Source organism: Malania oleifera, chromosome 1 (assembly GCF_029873635.1).
Source record: "Malania oleifera isolate guangnan ecotype guangnan chromosome 1, ASM2987363v1, whole genome shotgun sequence".
Taxonomy (NCBI): domain Eukaryota; kingdom Viridiplantae; phylum Streptophyta; class Magnoliopsida; order Santalales; family Ximeniaceae; genus Malania; species Malania oleifera.
The window spans coordinates 138,152,748-138,169,424 of record NC_080417.1 but is presented as its reverse complement, the minus strand read 5'-3'; the positions used below and the strand labels follow the sequence as shown (position 1 = coordinate 138,169,424).

General features: G+C 35.9%; 1 protein-coding gene across 6 annotated transcripts in view; it reads right to left on the bottom strand.

Moving 5' to 3' along the window:
* Window positions 1-15,226, bottom strand: part of LOC131144017 (uncharacterized) — a 33,623-nt gene extending 18,397 nt beyond the window's left edge. Inside the window, exons 1-5 of one of the 6 annotated variants that reach the window (XM_058092361.1) lie at window positions 14,480-15,226; window positions 13,444-13,521; window positions 1,965-2,038; window positions 1,805-1,875; window positions 758-856 (exon numbers count right to left, since the gene is read on the bottom strand). In XM_058092361.1, the coding sequence (XP_057948344.1) occupies window positions 758-856; window positions 1,805-1,875; window positions 1,965-2,038; window positions 13,444-13,521; window positions 14,480-14,956 (799 nt within the window). In that variant the 5' untranslated portion in view covers window positions 14,957-15,226. The remainder of the gene's footprint in view (window positions 1-757; window positions 857-1,804; window positions 1,876-1,964; window positions 2,039-13,443; window positions 13,522-14,479) is intronic. The other 5 variants (XM_058092365.1, XM_058092371.1, XM_058092375.1 and 2 more) reach the window with 5 other exon arrangements.
* Window positions 15,227-16,677: the final 1,451 nt, after the last annotated feature.

Here is a 16,677-nt window from a genome sequence, read left to right as displayed (position 1 = left end):
AGAAATTTATTCACAAAAACCTTGCACAGACCTGCCTTTTCTAGTTGTACCAAGCTGGGATTGGGTGATATTTTTACCTCCATCTCATAGGAGACTGAGATTCGTGTTAGTTCTCTAGAAATGGCTAATTTCTTACCTATTGAAAGAGGTTTTTTAATCTTCAGTAGTGCAAACTTCTATAATAATAATAATAATAATAATCTTTAAAAATGCAAACAAGAAAGTATCCTATCTGTCCGTAACATATCCTCTCCTTTCTTTCTCCTTTTTTTCTCATCTGTTTTCTAGTTGGAGCTAATGTCATCTATTGCTTGTCTCGCCCACTTAAATTTTTATAACAAGCTCAAGGCATGGGCTCCTATTTATAGCAAGGTCTAGGGAAGGTGGATAGTGAACAGCCTTCAACGCCCATGTCTATATATATATATACATATAAAGGAACTGCCTCAGATTCTGGGATTTGAACCCACACAACATGCTAGGTGATGGGCAGATGAGCACTTGCCATCACATAAAAGTTCAAACTTTGCTGTACCCGAAACAAGACCTTTAAAAAAAAATTTAGAAATTTTAACATTAAAATAATCATAAACACAGAAGCCACAAGATCCACATCATACTAACTCATCAAAATAATACATTCAAGCCAGTTGTCCATTATTCAGAACTAAATAATACAATTGTTAGTATTATACATCTGTCCAATTTCACCAATCGGATCTAAAAAAGGAAAGAAAACAAGGCACGCAAGAACTACCTTTCTTGGTGTGAGGAGAGAAGTCATTGAACATTTGTCCAAATGTCGAAGATTGGTTGGAGAAATTTGTGGAATCTTTCACGAACTTATTGCCCACCACTGGTATTCAATTAAATTATCATAAAATAGAAGCCCTTATTTAAAAGGTCAATAATTTTCTTTTAGATGCAAGAAAATAAATAGTAAACAAACTACTAGGTTGCTGAAAATCTAAGCCACTATCACTATTAGTGCAACATGTTGTATCTTAGAGAAAACCATGCAGTTATGATCTTCATGATTGAATCGAGAGATTCTGAGTTCAGGAATGGATAACTGATTTTTATCATTTGATCGACAATTTCATTAGAAAACTCAAAAACAAACAACTTTAAGAAGTTGAGAACAAAGTTGGTGGAGATTTCAACCCATCATTAACCAATGCCCAGGGGGTCAAGGCCCTATGGGCGGTGATGTTTAAAAATTTTGACATCTTATTTCAGTGTCACATAATTTGAAATATTGTAACTCCACAAACAATTTCTCAGAATTCAAAATCCATTCAACTTCGATAGGGTAACAGAAGTTTAAATATATAATTTAGTTTTAATTTTTATCAGATAAACAAATTTTGAAGTCAATGTTGTAGAATACAAGTAAGCATCAGAGGTGTCACTATTACATTCATTCATGGGTACTTCTTTAATAAAAATTGTGTCGAGGTTGAGATCTCATTATCACAAAAATGCTTTATAGTGTTTTGTGTTTTCAGCTAAAAATCATTACACTTTCTAGCATAATTGTATAAGTCTTTTTAGACGATGAATCACAAATGTGCATTGTGCAGGCACAAGCCTTAAAAGCATCCAAGACATTCAGAAATGCTAAGATTTAGAAGTAACAACTACGTTCACCACACCTCTTTGGAGACCTCCTTGGTGGGACACCATTGTTGATGAGTTCTTTAAATAGATTTTTTTAAAAGCAATAATATCTCCTAGAATTTTGGAGCAAAGAAAATCCCAGTGAGATTATCCATACTGAGATGAAGAGTTTAAGGGGCTTCACCTGAGAATGGTTGACTGCAGAAGGGACACAGCTGCAATTCATCATTCAAAGACGATCTGTAACAGATTACACTATTGCCAAGCTTAATAACTTGCGATAAAATTCCACAAATGGATTCACAATTTAACTTTCTTCCACAATGAGATTAAAAGGCACTTACTTGAATATTTGAAAATTATTTCCACAGTTCGGGCACTGCATATACACCAGATAATGTGAGGGCAATTCGATCAACTAAGGCAGAAGACGAAACAGCTGGTTCAAAGATTTCCTTGACAAGTTCACATATCACAAATACCCAAAAGAATGCTTTCAAAATTCAAACTAAGCATCTTCATGTTACAACGAACTGAAACATACAATTCCTAGGAGGAACTGCACTGCAGCTACTGGGAAAATATGACTTTTGCATTCCAAATGAGGTAAAAAAAAAAAATGATATTCACAAGTGTGCCAGTAAGCAATTCTGTCCAAAAAACTTGATTCAATGATCGTTCACTGCACAGCATATGTGAATAAAAAAGTCACCTGGAACTTTTTTCCACATGAAGAAAACCTATTGAAGGACTTTGGTAACATCTTACAAACTCATGGAAACTACAAAGAGAACTTAAAGATATTTGGACAATTATGAAAAGAAGAGCAAAATTCATTTGATAATGCCTTTCTCGATATTTTTTTGTGAAAATAATGTAGAATTATACCAATTACGACATTTAGCAAGCATTCTCAAAAAGATACATATGATAACACTCTAGGTGAGGTTTCGGATGAAGTTGCATATGAATGACCCAATTTATAGAAACCACATATACGACTTCTCCCTCCCATCAATGATGATTTTGCAAACATTTCCTCCACAGTTGAGAAAGGTGCAAAAAAGCTTAAAATTGTGCCCAAAGTTGGAAAAATGGTGTTCCTTTTTCCAATAATTTGTCACCATGTTGCAATTATACATCACCAAAGACCCTTAAACAAGTGGCTAACAATCCTCAATCTTTTCTTGGAATCCACTGTCTAACACCGATTTTGGTCTGGGGGTGTGCTGATGAATGAGACGCTACGTGGCAATTTCCCTAGATAGCAAGGTCGAAAGGATGGACAAAAGCTCTAAAAAGATACAAAAGTTTGAAAAAGCAGAATTGCCACCTTTATTATTTTTAAAAAAAATGGAAAACAAAGGGAAAACACTAAGAGGTCTATGACCTAGAGAACAAGGGTTCGAGAGTACACTTGTACATAAGGAAGGTGGTGAACCAACCATTCTAAGGGAGATCAATCAACCAGCACCCCTATTGACACTCGTTCTAAGAACGGTTACCATTGTATGTGTGTGTATGCCAAAAGATAAAAAGAGAATGAAGGAAGATTCCTCCTTTTTTGGTCATTCGATGAAATATCACTGTTCAAGAGCCCAAACATCAAGGTTGAGAACCCTAATATACTATTGCTTCGAAAAGGGGTTGGCCTCGGGTAATCCTAAATTTTGAAAACAAAGAGGAAAAAGAGAATAGGATGAAAAAGTTATGATTGATTGTAATGAATAGGTTCAAATAGGGATCAAAGGAAGTTAGCATTAAAGGTTCTTAATTAAATCAAGGGTTGGATGGATGCATGGGAATCATTGATTGAGATGTGGATTAATGGAGGTTATGATTCGAGTTCCATGATTGAAATTGAGAATTTAATGATGATGGGTTTGAAAATATCTTGATTGACATCAGGGTTTAATGGAGATGGGAAAAAAATATCTTTGATTGAAATTAAGGAATTAATAATGAAGGGGTTGAAATATCTCTCAATTAACATTTAGGGTTTAATGAGGATCGAGATTGAACCTTTGATTAAAGTCAAACATTTGAAACATTTGATGAGGAAAGAGTTGAAAAATCTCCTAATTGGCAACTAGGGTCTAATGAAAATGGAGATTGAATTTTTGATTGAAGTCAAACATTTAATGAGACAAGAGTTGAAAATCTCCCGATTGATAATCAGGGTTTAAGGACGATGGAGATTGAATCTTTCATTGAAGTCAAATATTTAATGAAGGAAGAGTTGAAAAATCTCCTAGTTGGCAATCAGGGTTTAATGAGGACAGAGATTGAATCTTTGATTCAAGTCAAATATTTAATGAGGAAAGAGTCTCCTGATTGGCAATAAGGATTTAATAGGGGATGAAAATTGGATCTTTGATTTGAAAGTCAAACATTGAATGAGGAAAGAGTGGAAAAATCTCCCGATTGGCAATCAGGGTTTAGTGAGGATGAAGATTGGATCTTTGATTTGAAAGTCAAACATTGAATGAAGAAAGAATGGAAATCTCCCAAATGGAAATCAGGGTTTAATGAGGATGAAATTGGATCTCTAATTTAAAACTCAAATGAGGACAGAGCAGAAAAAATCTCCTGATTCGCAATCGGGGTTTACTAAGGATGGAGATTGAATCCTTTTCAACTTGCAATCAATCATTGGGGAGAAGATTCTTGTAGTTTCCAAAAAAAGAAGTTTCTTTCTGATAGATGATACCTAGCAAGACATAAGGAGTTTTGAAAACATTTCTACATTCATCATTGGCCAAAGGGAGTAACAAATAGGGAATTTTGAAAGGGAGTATTTTGGCAAAAAGGAATTCCAAATTTGCCCTTAATCTATCAATCCCATTGTATAAGCACCTATTCTCATTCACCCATATGGGCTTAAGGGAAAGTGCTTGTCCCTACCTAGGGATGAGAAGGGGAAAGGCACCATACGGTGAAATTCTCCTCTTCATCCCATCATAAGTTGAGCTAAGAAATCAAAGCGAACGAATTTGGAGATGACTATCTCCTAAAAACTATCTCAGTCAAACGGATTATAAAAGTGCAAACCATGTAGGAACAGATAGACATTAATCAAAATTTTCAAACATAAAATAGTTAGCAAATACATACAAAATAAACCATGCTAACTCTCATCTCTCTAGAAATCAAGCATTAAACATAAAGGGGATCCATGAAAGCAAATTATCGTGTTGAACAAACCTAATGATAAGAGCATGACAAAGTTACAAAGGCAAAGGCCTGTGAATGGCAAACTACAATGACACTCTTAACATTAATAAAACAAAACTCAATTATTTAAGTAAACCACACGAGAACTCTTCTTGTCTTTAGCATGAAATATTGCCATTATTTTTTATTTTACCTTTCCCCTCTAAAAAAAAAAATTCCCTTTTATTTTATTTTTTATTTTTTAAAAAGAAAACTTCTACAAAAAAAGAAATAAATAGACAATGGCAAATAAGCAAAAATAGCAAAAAACCAATGAACCAAGTGGACCAGCCAGTCATGGACCACCAATGGATCGACTTTTGTTTTAACTACATGGGAATCCGCATGTGGCTTCCCTTCTTCATGCTTGTCACCTGTGCTAGGGTTTCACTTGAAACCCTAGCCGCCCGCATGCATACAAAAAAGCCTTACCCAGGGCCGTCATGAACAAAGTCGTCACTGCCCTTCCCTTTCAGCAACCTTCATGTGGCTGCTGCCATCTAAAACAAGCAAAAGCTTTGGAGCTCCACACATGCCCAACTGTGGCCAAAGGGGGGCACTAGGGTTCACATGCCATACAAGGCACCATGGCAGCAGCTCAGATCTATCTCATGCCAGAACCAGCATTACCAGCAGATGTCTCTACCTCCTCTTCACCCCAGCTAGAACTCCTATCACACCCCACCCTTATGCGCACAGTCCTATGCTGTAGAACAAAATCTTCCAACCAGGAAGGGTTGCAAATAATAGAGTAGTAACGAAACAATAATAGAAGGGTGATAAGAAATCATAGCAACACAGTTGGAGATGGGATGTTGTGTACAAGTGTGTTTACCTTTTCGAACAACAATGGGAGGATCAACATCGTGGGGAATATGATCATCAGATGAGGAAACCAAAGGTGTGATAAGAAGCTAGAGAGGACTCTCTTCCTTGGAGCCGCTGTCATGAATACACCTGCAAATTAGGACAACTAAAATGACAAGAAGGACTCAAACTACATGGAGATGTAGGTGGTTGATTGGACAAGGACAACAAACTAGAATCTAGACGATTAGGTAGAGGAAGAGACTCATTGAGATCAAAAGCACTTAGGGACTGAGTGTGGTAAGGTATAGACTCAAAAAAGGTAACATCTAAAGGAATAAAGAAGCAAGGACTATAACAACGATATCCTTTTTGAGTATATGAGTAGCCCAGAATGAGGATCCAACTTATCCACCGTGGGAGTTAGTTGATAAGCAAAAGACGCATACCTGAATATAAGAGAAGCTAGAGAGAATAAAAGTAAATTAGGAAAGAGAAAGGAGTATATTTTACCACTAAGAATAGAGGATGGGATCCTATTGATGAGATAGCAAGCACTAAGTGCAACATTAACACTTTAGGTATATGCATTTGATATAATAAGGTGTAAGTAATTTCAAGGATATGTCTACTTTTCCACTCTGCAACCCCATGAGTACCGAAATACTCTTTAGCATTATCACTCTGATGTATTCAAATTGGCAAACCAAAATGAATCTTTATTTCAAAGTAAAAGGCACAAAATATATGAAATAACTCAGAACGATCTTTAATTAAATATAGCCAAGTCATCCTTGAATAATCATCCACAAATGTTACAAAGTACTAGAAACCCAACTTGGACACAACTCTACTTGGACCCCAAACATCATAATGGACTAACATGAAAGGGCTTGCAGCTCATTTACAAACTCAGGAAGCAAAAGGGACCCGATGATGCTTTCCCAACTAACAAGACTCACAATCAAGGCTAGACACAAGACTCAAATCAAGAACTTGATGTTTGCTCCTTTTCAATGAAGGGTGACCAAGGCGACAGTGAATTTGGGGAGGTGTTGCAACAAAAATGCAAGCGGTATAAGGAGATAGCGGCTCAAAATGATAATGTCCACGAGCTTCCATGTCTTCAAATCATCAATAACCACAAAATCATGGAAGACTATTACTAAACAATTCATGGATTTGGTAATCTTGCTAATGGACATAAGATTGAAAGGAAACTAGGGAATATAGAAAATCAAAGGAAGAGAAATAGAAGAAGTGGGGTTTACAATCCCAATTCCCTTAACCGCAATGATTGATCCATCAGCAAGAGTAACACAAGGTAAGTTTTCAGGATACTAGGGAGTAGAGAAGAAATTAGGTGTAGTTGTAACATGATAAACAGAAGCGAAGTTTATAACCCAAGGACTAGGACAAGAAGTAATGGATGAAAGGCATGTTGTGGGCTTTTTATATGAGCAAGAGATGCAATGGAAAAAGAAGTTTGTTGTGAAGCTTGATATTGTTGGAACTTGGAATACTCTTCCTTTGGCATAGATACAGTACATTGCCCCACACTTGGTCCCAAAGGTGTGGAATCGGTGGTGGCAACATTGGTGTTGCCCTCAAAGGTGTGGAGTCAATGGTGGTTGCATTGGCAAGTGAAGATTTACCATGTAGACCCCAACACTGCTCAATAGTATGATTACTCGAACACAATGAGCTCACTTGCAAGGAGTTCCTCTACCACGTCCATCTCTACCACCACAACCACTTGAACCACCTCGATAACTTCTACAGTTGTTTGGTAGGGAACTAGAATCACCATGCATGGCAAAGATTGTCCTCTTAGAGCTACATACAAGAGCAAGAGAATGGTGCCGAAGGAAGCAATAAGAACATGAGAATAAACAGTGGCAAATGATGGCAACTCTACACTACTAAGTATCTAGGACCGGATTGCCTCAAACTCAGGTTTCAAACCTGCTCAAACCTAAAGAATTGTCATCTACTCACTCTGCTTCTACATCTCATGAATATTGGCGATTATAGGGTGCATGACGTTAAGCTCATGAATAAATTTCATCTCTCTAAAATAATTTGTAATGCTCCTATCTCCCTAGTGTGATTGAAATTACTCGCAGGATAAATCATACAAACGTGTAATGTTACTGAAGGAAAAAAGATTGGCAAAATGCCAAATCTCCTTGCATGTGTCTAGATGTATGCACATCCATAGGGCTCCATCAAATTCCATAAAAAGGAAACAATCAAGGCATCTTCTTGAATCCACACTTCTTTTCTCTTCACTTCAAAAAGGATCATAGTGGTCAGATTTTCCTAATCCTGCTAAATAAACCTAAATGGCCATAGACCGTTGAACAGAATTCTTTCCATCAAACTATTCAGCTGTCATATGTGGCAAGGATGAAGGAAACATGTTTTTGGGACTCATAGACTCCATCCCAAAACTCACAAATCAGCAGTCACACCACAGTCAAACAAGAAGAAAAATCAAAATTAATCAGGAAAACCACAAACAAGGTGAAGCACCGAAACAACCACAGGCGAGGTGAACCACCTACAAACTGATATAGCACTGCCACAGCCTCACAAATCAACTTATGAACACTGCCACTGCTCCAAGAAGCTCAAAAAAAATCCTTTATGGACACCAAACAACAACTAACCAAATACCATGAGTCCATGGTCGAAAAAGGTTGGATCTTTGGGCAAAAAAACATGCCCAACAGCTTGACAATATGGTCTAGGGAAGGAAAAATCAGAAAAAGGTGGCCGGAATCTCTCTTACACACTGGTGCGTGAGGTCGGGACTGCTGGTAGTCGGCTGGCTCATGGCAGCACGTGGGGAGGTCTCCAATGACGGGATTTTGTAGGGTTATGTTTCAAAGGGTTCTGTCAAACTATATGATTGGTTTTGTGAAATAATGAGGGTTGTGGTGGTTCTGAGAAAGGCAGCGATGGGAGGGTGTTTTTAGGCGGCTAAGAGTGATAGGGTTTAGGTTGGATCACGCTCTAATAACATGTTGAGATCCATTAAACTTGTTAAAAGATAAATAGCTTTTATTGTTGATCTCCTAGGCATAAAACCATATTGATTTTTTGACTTCAAGGACTCTAATTTTGCGAATAAATTTTCTATTTTTAGTCTTCTCCCCGTTTGTCACTTTGAAGTTCAATCTTTCATTTTGGTTTTCATTAAATAACTTATCAAAGTATCTTTGCCGCCTCTCTTTTATGTCTAAGCATTATCATTCTCATTCTTTATACATTTTACATCACCTAAATCTTTGCATTTTCTTTCTTTAGCTCTAGCAAGTTTATTGTATTTTTCTCCTTCTTTTGCATCTATTTTAGTATATAACATATCATAAGCTCTATGTTTAGCTTCACCAATAGTATCTTTGGCATTTTTTTATTGCTTCTTTATATTTTTCAAGATTTAATATATTTCTACAATTGAGTATCAATTAAAAGACAAAAGGAAAAGCATCTTTTTATAAATAACCTATTAGAAGGGTAAGAGTGTAATTACCTATGAACTTTAATATAAAAACATTTGTGAGGAGCAGCCGTTCTCTTTTCAGAGAGAGAGAGAGAGGGTGGGGGAGGGAGGGAGGTATTACTAGTGCATTAATAATGTAGGGAAAAAATCCATAATTTATTTAATTTTTTAATCTTTTTGATTATTGGATTAATTGGAACATATTCTTCACAAAAAAATAAAAATAAAAATAAAAAAATCTGATTGCACAATCAAATGGGAGATAATTAGATATATGATTGTTTGGTCACATTAAGAAAGTTGTATTTGATAGCATTAATAGCTGGTTGGTTATGCAATACTTCTATAAATGAAACCTATTGAGGATAGTTGTAACTATTTAGCTTAATTAGAAATGTAGAATGCTCACAAGTATCTTTTGTATCAATTCTATTTTAATTAAGGGTAGGATTTTCCTACCTACTTTAATATAAAACATTTGTGGAAAAACCATTGATGTTTTTCTCCCGCTGATTTTGCTTCAAATAATGAAAAAAATCAACATCATAGAGTGAGGTAAAAACATATCACTAGTTTATTGTGTTGGCTTCAATAACGCAGGGGGAAATCCGTAATTTTTTTTTAAAAAAAAAATTCTGTATTTGATTTTTTGGAACATATTCTTTACAAAAGACCCCGATTGCACATTCAAATAAGAGATAACTAGATATATGATTGTTTGGTCGCATTAAGGCAGTGTTTGGGATCATGGATTTCAAGCTTAGATTTGGATTTGTGCTGATTTGATAGAAACTCAATATAATTTACACTGCATTTTATCCAAATCCACACAAATCCAAATCCAACCATTGATGCTCCCAAACGCAAGGTAAGAAATATTATACATGTATTTGATAGCATTATTTCTCGTTGGTTATGTGATGTAGGACAAAAAGCAAAACCACGGGAAGATCCTTGTTGGAGAATAATCCATAAAAAAATTGGGTCAAAAGATTGTTGGGCTTAGTTAATAGTTAATTGTGGGTTTATTTTAATTAGTATACGATTGTGTGTATTGGGGGATCATTTGTAATATTTGTGTATTTTAAGGGCATTTCTGTAATTTCATCTAGTTTTAGGAGCATATGTGCAATTTCATGTATTAGAGGCTTTCTAATAAATTGTGTGTGAAGTTATGTAAGAGGTACTTGTTGATTAATTTGAATAGATGAACGTGTGATTCTCCCTTGTATCTCCTTTCTCCTCTCTCATCTCTTCCCTCTTCCTTCTATTTCTTCTCCTTCTTCTCTCCTACATCTTCCTCTTCAATCTCCATTCTTCCATTTCAATCCACCCGTTTTCCCCTCATTCTTCTCCTCTTCTCTTCTTCTTCCTCCTCTCTTCTTTCTATTTCTTTCTCTGTTTTGTTCTCTTATCTATTTTTGTTGTTCTTCAATTCTGTTCTCTTCATCTAATTTCTCCCTTCTTCTATCTTCATTCTTACCTCTTCTTCATTCCCTCACTCCTATCTCTTTGATTCTGATTTCTTGTTCTCTGACCTGAAATTTCAACCCCCCGCCCCAAAAAAGAAAAGGAATAGCAATTCTGTTTAGGGAAAAGTAAAGAGACTTCCACATGGTTTTTATTGACCTAGAGAAAGCATACGATAGAGTACCTAAGGAAGTTCTTTGGTGGGTCTTAGAAGAAAAGGGGGTTTAATAGATAAACTGAGGTCATTAAGGATATGTATGATAGAGCAGTGACTAACGCTAAGACTGTAGAAGAGGAATCTAGAGATTTTCCAGTCACAATAGGTGTACATCAAGGTTCTACTTTAAGTTCTTATCTTTTTACTTTAGTAATTGATGGACTTACTAGAGATCTCCAAAATGAGATCCCTTAGTGTATGTTACTTTCAGATAATATCGTGTTGATTGATGATAGTAGGAGGGGAGTGAAATCTAAGCTAAAACTTTGGAGAGCCACATTAGAGTCTTAAGGGTTTAGGATAAGTAGGCATAATACAGAATATATGAAATGTAATTTCAATAATGTAAGGAGTAGCATTGGAGAGAAGATTAAACTTGATAATCAAGAGATTAATAGCACTAATAGATTTAGATATCTTGGATCTGATATGCAAGCTGAAGGGGAAATTGAAGAAGATGTAGTAAATAGATTTAAAACAAGTCGAGTAAAATGGATGAGCGTATCAAGTGTGTTGTGTGATCATAGAATACCCTTAAAATTAAAAGTAAAGTTTTATAAGACGACTATAAGGTCAGCAATGTTGTATGGTTCAAAATGTTGCGCAACTAAGAAACATGTACAAAAAGTAAAAGTTACTGAAAAATGTTAAGGTGGATGAGTGGTTCAACATTAAAAGAAAAAGTAAGAAATGAGCATATGCGCAATAATTTAGGCATAGCACCGGTTGAAAACAAGATAAGGGAGAGGCAACTTAGATGGTTTGAGCATTTGAAAGTAGGCTTAGTAGAGCACCTGTAAGGAGGAATAACTTAGTTATTGTTTGTCGTTTAAAAAGGATTTAACAGCTCGTAATCTAATAGAGGAAAACACTCCTGATTAGGTGAATTAGTAGAAAAGGATTCATGTAGCCGACCCCACCTAGTGGGACTTAAGGCTTGTTATTGTTGTTGTTGTACTTAAATACAAAGCTAATCGTTTTCTAAATATAAAAAGATATACCTCTTGATTTTGGTTTTCTTACAAGACTATCTTACATTTTTTCAATTGACTATTTGACTCCACAACTATTGATTATGGAGTCCATTAATGGTAAGGTAGCTCACTTGTCACCCATTGGTCAAGAGTTTCAAGTCCTAGGAAACAGCCTCTCTACATAAAAGCAAGGTTGAGGTTGCGTACATTATGATAACCCTCCCCCCTACCCTCGCAAAGTGGGGACACTTGAGGCCCAAAGATATCCTTTTTCTATTTTTGTTTTTTACTCCACAATTTTTGGTTGAGTGGGGATAATTACAAAAACGAATTTTTAAACCATTTTAAAATTAATATAAATGAAAAAAAAAATTTAAGTTTTTTTTTTTTTTGGGGCGGGGGGGTGTTGCCCACACTTGTATGCATGTGGATCCTCCTACATAAACACATAACACACCTACACATGCATCCAATCACAATACATACTCATATGGGTGGACAAATAACATTGATATTGGGTGAACAGGCTCCTCAATAAAAACAATTCCTCATTCTTGGTGAATAACATTAATAGGGATTCTAACCATCCACATGATAAAGCGTCTCTTTGAAAGGTTACTCCAAGCATAAAATAAAAAATTGTATGTTAACCCTCCAAATAACAAAATAATATTGTCTTTATGTAATCAAAATCAACCTTGCAAGTGCTTACTCAACTAGATAATCTAGATAAATTATTACAGCTTCCAAAAGGTGAATAAAAGGGGAGTAAATCACACCATTTATATTTTATGGTTAACTGTCCCATATCTCTTTCTAATCAGTCATTACTGTGTTTACCCACCAAAGAGTACACAAGTGTTAATCAAAAGATATCAGTTATAACCTCAAAAACTATATAGACGTTAGTAGCAACTTGTTTGCATTTTAGAACAACAATAAAGCCTCACATTCTTCTACGTGTATTATTTTCCACCATTCCACTTGATATACGATAACATGCTTTAGAAGTAAGTATGCCATCAAGCCCTTTCTTCCTACCTCAATTAATGTTGCCCTAGCTCTACCCCTTTCCCTCCCACCGAGTCCTACATCCTTGAAACATTAATTAAATCGCTCTTTCAAATCAATTACTATTTGATCTACATTTCAAGATCCTAAACCATATTAAATCTTAATTGCCCTTCATTTATGCTTATCTTCTGCACAGCCACTCCTAACTTACTACAAGTGTTTTCTTTTTTTCCGTACATTATCTTTCAAGGTTGTATACTCATAACCTATGCAACTCAACATTCTAATTTCAGTTACACTTGCTTTCGGTATATGTTGTTCCTTAGCATGCACCTTCACAAGATTACTATTTTCAATAATTCCGATATAATGTTGAACTAGTCAAAGCAAGCACCACCACCAAAAGGCACATTAACACAACGTGAAAATACAAAATTCCAAAAAGGGGAAAGACCACTTAATATTCCATCATCATGCCAGTATAAACTATTGGCTAGAGACATAAGATAAGCACTCAAATTATAATTTTTCTGCGCAAAAATGCTTACATGTATACTCAAGAACAACTGAACAACATATTTTTAGTAGCAACTACATAACTTGAATTAAAGAAGCCTCACACTGCTTTGAATTATATCCCTTCCAGCCCACCATAGAAAAGCTCCTAAACCCAAAATTGGCAGAAGCACTGCAAGAAGCTGATAGCAAAGAAATGTCAACCAATGATTCAAATACATAAATTGGCACCAGTCCACATGGGGCCATCAGAAAAGGCCTCTTAACATAAATTGCACACAGGTGGACTGTTCCAGTCTCACTATACCACGACAACTTATCCATGAAATGTCTCCAAATGTCCAAACATGCATGTGTATGCGTGTGCGTGAGACAATCCATTGTAGAGAATGAGGACAAGAATGGAGATACAATGAGAAAATGGTGGCAGAGAAGGATAAATATCGCCTAAACTGAATGTTTGGGGGAGGGCATCACATGAGGATATTAATTATACTCTGTTAAACATGCCCAATATGAAAACAAATTGAAGGAAAAAGAAATATTGAACATTCGCAATTAATCAGACAAAAAAAAAAACGATTAAGAAATTCAAAAGTTTTCTGAAGTATATTGGATATGAATAAGCACCAGTACGCCAAGTAACATTATTGCAGCTGCTGGCACACAGTTAGCCAATGCAGGGCAATCAAGTTATAGGGGGAAATGACAAAACTCGGGGCAAATTAATCCTCAAGATTACTAAACATCGACCGGCAGTTGCTTCAAAGACTAGTCAAAGCATCAAAGAAGTACAGCCCACACGAAAATTAAATATAAGATGGCATGGCACATCATGTCGCATTCCGAATGTGCAGGTCTCAGTGTATCAATGAACTATGAGATAAAAAATTAAGAATTTCAAAAATCTCACTAAGCAAAGCTTTAAAGTTGGAAGAACATATCAAAATTAAGGTAAAATCATCAAACACCCCATGGGCTCCTCCACTTCTTCTGATGTTCAGCATGACAAATAAATGAAGGACACAGAACGGTACAACCCAAAATATAATGACCCACATCACGAGAGAGAGAGAGAGAGAGAGAGAGAGAGAGAGAGAGAGAGAGAGAGAGAGAGAGAGAGAGAGAGAGAGAAATTACCCAAATGGAAACAATTGCATCCAAAACCCAACCAAGCTGGCCAGTCATGGAGAGATAAGTGAGGCCAATAGCCAAAGCAAGATTACCCAAGAGCCTTGCATTAGCACTGTTATCTCTCCCACCGCCGCCGCCGCCTCCTCCTCCTCCTCCTCCTCCATTAAGCCCAAACCCCTGCTTAAATCTAACTACAACCCCCCTCTTCTTTCTCCTGCACTCCTCCTTTCTGCTCAAAATCCCACCTACGCCCCTGCTCCCGCCCAACCCCATGAAAGACCATCTCTCTCCGAAACCCCCCTCTGCCACTGCGAGCCCATTTTCAGGAACACAGCCCATCTTTGTTCGCAAGAGTGAGTAGTAACAGTTAACGGGTTGAAGCAGCTTCCACCCAAAACAGCATTGCGTTTTTTTACATGGGTCGTCATGCAAACCGCTGAGAGCGGCGGAGAAATTAATGGAGATTTGCAGAAGTGTTGACATAGGAAAGATGCCAGCTCTAGAAAGGTTTTTCGTTGTTTATACTCATAGGGGATGCATGGCTCTTTTTTCAGCTGCAAGACTTCAAGTTTCTTTCCAAGAACTCTCTCTGAAGTTTTTCGTTTGCAGTCATTGGGAAAAGCGTATCGTGTGGTCGCGAGGAAAACTGGGAGGATTATTTGCGGACAGGAAAAATAGTTCATGAGATTGACATATAATTCATTTGTTTTAAATGAAAGTCTTAAACGGATTATGTATTAACATGGACCAAAAAGAATTATGCATTTAACATATCTGGTAATTTATAATTCAATTACAAAATTCAATCTACAAAACATGGTTATTTCTGAAAGGCCCAAGTGTAATTGTTTCACACGTCTTGACAAATAAATCCATCTTAGAAATTAATTAATTTATTTTTATTTTTGAATATGATAGAAAAATCATGGACACTTCCTCACATAGCAAAGGATATTTTTGAGACATTTCTTTCACTAAAACATTACGTTTAGTTTTTTTTTTTTTTTTATTTAATTAACAAGACCCACACACCCCTCTTGCTCTCCAAAAAAATATATATAGAAAGACTAAAAGTCAAGATGGTCTTTACATTGATTGCATATTTATATAAGAATGAAATTAAATTTATAACTTAATTTAATCATATTTTCCACTCAAAAATTAATTTCATTCATTTCTCATCTCAATCCCTATGCAAACATAACATGAATGGTTGACTTAGGTAACTCCCGAGGGGTCAACTACTATTCTAAACATAGTAAATCGGAGAACTGTTTTTCATTGGAACGCCGAAGTGCTAAGGTTGTTCCCATCATTGAAGTAGTTCGTTCCCCTGCGGATGATACCCGAATGGAGATCAAGAGGACTAAGTTGGGCCAACCTATTGTTATGCCAATAGCAGCGCCGGGCAGCTAAGTTGTATGGAAAAACCGCTGCGCCGCAGAAAATCCTTCCCGCCGTTCTCTATTTTGAGGGATATTTCAGGCTTCCCTACCCTTGGAGCGCTAGCACTACCACCCGGCCAAAAAATGAAAAAAACCTTTGATGAGTCATGCACTGCACTTGAGTGGGTAATTTTTTTGTTTTTTTGTTGTTGGATCAATATTAGTATTGTATGTTGATGATTGTACAAGGATATATAAAATGTGCAATTTATAATTTTGTATACTTATATTTCATTTTAAATCAACATTTCCAGAGTCTTTGTCATCTTAAGGAAAAACGTTTGTGTGTACATATATATTAATTTGGATATCCTTACTGTGTTTGTAGACCTTTTTATTAAAAAAAAAATCGTATTATTATGTCATTATCATGTCATATTTATATCCTGTATTGATATGGGTATTTTTTAATTAAGTTGTGATATAAAATAGGAGATAAATGAAATAACTATTGCACATAAATATAGTTTTTTCTTCAGATAAGTGAGATAAGTAATGTGGCATTTTAAATTTGTATTTTGGTGAGTTAATCATGAGATTGCCAAATTGTAAATCCAAAATTTACATCCAAAATTTTTCATTTCTCTTCAACTTCAATAGCAGCTGCATTCCTAACCTGCTGAGACAGGCACAGAATTAAGCCAGGAACATGCCTATTATCAAATCAGTAGGACTCAAAATTTACATCAGAGAAAAGGGAAATGAGAGGAAACTCATCTTTCATTATATTTTTTCCTCAATAACAAATACTATTAAAAT